Raw genomic sequence first — 2,917 nt, forward strand, 5'->3', positions numbered from 1 at the left:
AAAATTAATACCAAATATATATCCCAAAATATCAATTCATAAGAACTAGACATATATAAAGCCACTACAAATCAATCTTTTTAACCTTATAAAATAAATCAAAATACATACAAGTTTTAACTCAAATTTGATTCAAATATAGATTTTAACTCAAATTTGATTCAAATATAAATTTTACCTCAAATTCGATTCAAATACAATTTTTAATTCGAATGGGATTCAAATACAAATTTTAACTCAAATTTTATAATATTAAATAAAATGAAACAACTAATGAATTTTTTAATTGTCCATCCGTTCTATGCTAAAGATAAACTATATTTTGAAACAAATCCTAAAATTATTAATATTTTAATCGTTATTGTTAGCCATATTTGTATTTAAATATTCGTAATGTGAACATCAAATGACTCCATTCCGTTAGCTTTCTACGCCACAATGAAACGACAGAAATTAAAAAAGAGAGAATATTTCCACCACCGAGATGGACATTCAACAAATAATTATAAACAATTAATAGCCGTCGACTTTGGATGCCTTATTAAAATCTGAGCATATCCAACAGAACGGAGAGGACCACAGCACGAAAGGAAATCGCACAGCAGGAAATAGTCTCTCATCAATACGCCAAATTGTATTTCATTATCCATGCTCAGTAGCAAACAAATATACGCACGATGCGTGAAAGTTGTAGTGGCCGAAGCCAATTAGAGAAAACAAAGCCAAAACGTCATTTGAAAGATTGGTACTCATTATATAACATTTCAAGTCATTGAGATTCCAACATTGTGGGGTTTCTTTGTCTCTCCCTATCGATTCCTTGCTCTACATTTTAGCATCTTCTCTTCTCACCCACAATTTCGCATAAGTTTCTCCTCTCCTTCCCTGCGCTGCCACCATACTTACTTAGGAATTGTTTAATCACTTACACCTCTATTTAATCTGGACAAGACGAACATCAAGTATAGATTTTTGCTTGGCTTTCCTGAGTTTGGCCTTGTTTATTCTAAATGGAGAACCGTACGGCGAGCTGTGGCGGAGCAGCGGGATGGTGGGACGTGTATGCACTAGTTCCCCTGCCTAACTTATGTTTCTTAGATAGCATTCAGGTCGATAAAAGTGATATTTGTGCATGGAAACAGAACTTGTCGATTCTGGTTGCTGCTCTACTTTGTGCAGTAATTCTCTCCAGGCGCCGTACTGGTGGATGTTCATGGGCCGGAAAGAATAAGAAAAAGAAGATTCCAGGGCCCCGAGGATGGCCCATAATTGGAATCCTAATGGAAATGAGTGGCGGTCATGCTCACCGTAAGCTTGCTCACTTGGCGGCGATTCACGAGGCGAAAAAACTGATGGCCTTCAGCTTGGGGTCAACCCGCGTAGTCATAACGTCGGATCCAGAAGTGGCTAGGGAGCTTTTGAGCTCTCCTCACTTTGCGGATAGGCCTCTCAAACAATCTGCCCAGCAGCTAATGTTTGGGAGGGCAATGGGCTTTGCACCCAACGGCAACTACTGGAGGATGCTCCGTAGGATTTCAGCTGCTCATCTGTTTAGTCCGCGGAGAATAGCGGCGCACGAGGCCGGCCGTCAGGTGGACAGCGTGAAAATGCTATCTGGTATACGCAATGAATGCGCATGCAAAGGTGCCGTCAGCCTGCGTCCACATCTCCAAGCGGCGGCTCTCGAAAACATCATGAGAAGCCTGTTTGGTGTAAGGTTGGATAGTGATGGAGAGGGTAGAGAGGTGAGGGAGATGGTGGAGGAGGGGTTTGAACTGCTGGGGGCATTTAATTGGGCCGATCATGTTCCCTGGCTGCGACCGCTTGACCCTCTGCAAATCCACGACCGCTGCACTCGACTCCTACCTCGCGTTAGGTCTTTTGTTCAACACATCATCAATCAGCATCGACAGTCCGCTCTGCATAGGAACACAGCCGATTCAGATTTCATGGATGTGCTGCTTTCGCTTGAAGGACAGGATAAGCTCCACGACGAAGATATCATCGCGGTTCTCTGGGTAAGAAATACTCCATCTTATTATTTGTTTTCATACCGGTATATCAAACTTCTGATAAAACTTATAAATATTTCTCACATACAGGAGATGATATTCCGCGGCACAGACACTGTAGCTCTAGTTACAGAGTGGACCATGGCGGAGATGGTATTGAATGAAGAAATACAAGGGAGAGCTCAGATGGAGTTGGAGGCAGTGATAGGGCGGGATAGAAGCGTGCGGGATGAGGACATAGCAAGGCTTCCATACCTGCAAGCGGTTGTGAAAGAGAGTTTGAGAATGCACCCACCTGGACCGCTGCTGTCATGGGCGCGTTTATGCACGGAGGAGGTTGATATAGCAGGTGATATGCATGTTTCGGCTGGGAAGACGGCCATGGTTAACATGTGGTCCATCACTCACGATCCAGAAATCTGGGAGTCGCCTCATGAATTCCGGCCGGAGAGATTTGTTGAAGATAAAGTAGATGTTCTGGGTAATGATTTGAGGCTTGCACCCTTCGGTTCAGGTCGGCGAGTCTGTCCAGGAAAGGCTCTCGGCCTTGCCACTGTTCACCTCTGGGTAGCAAAACTACTACACCATTACAAGTGGATTCCTTCTCCTCAACACCCAGTAGATCTCACCGAGGTTCTAAAATTGTCCTCCCAAATGGCTACACCCCTTGCTGCGATTCCCACAACCATAAACCCGTATTGAGATCTCCTGAACATATGTTTCAAGGTTACCCTTTCCATATATTGCTCTTTTATAGCTATAGTATTAGTTTGGGCTTAGTTTGCCTAGGCGTTTGGTTATGAATGTACAAATAACGGTGCCATTGACAGAAGTGTGTGATATTAGTGTGCTCTAATACGGGTGAAACAACCTTGAATGTGATTATCAGTTTCTTCTAGTGCCTC

The 2,917-nt window shown here is 43.0% G+C and overlaps 1 protein-coding gene across 1 annotated transcript; it reads left to right on the forward strand.

Annotated features, from left to right (window-relative positions):
- Window positions 1–1,010: 1,010 nt before the first annotated feature.
- LOC131034319 (cytochrome P450 78A4-like) lies at window positions 1,011–2,714 on the forward strand. The gene is made up of 2 exons (XM_057965797.2): window positions 1,011–2,018; window positions 2,103–2,714. Exons 1-2 carry the CDS (start codon window positions 1,011–1,013, stop codon window positions 2,712–2,714), a joined length of 1,620 nt encoding a protein of 539 aa, XP_057821780.2.
- The last annotated feature ends 203 nt before the right edge of the window (window positions 2,715–2,917 follow it).

This window comes from Cryptomeria japonica, chromosome 10 (genome assembly GCF_030272615.1).
Source record: "Cryptomeria japonica chromosome 10, Sugi_1.0, whole genome shotgun sequence".
In the NCBI taxonomy this organism is placed as follows: domain Eukaryota; kingdom Viridiplantae; phylum Streptophyta; class Pinopsida; order Cupressales; family Cupressaceae; genus Cryptomeria; species Cryptomeria japonica.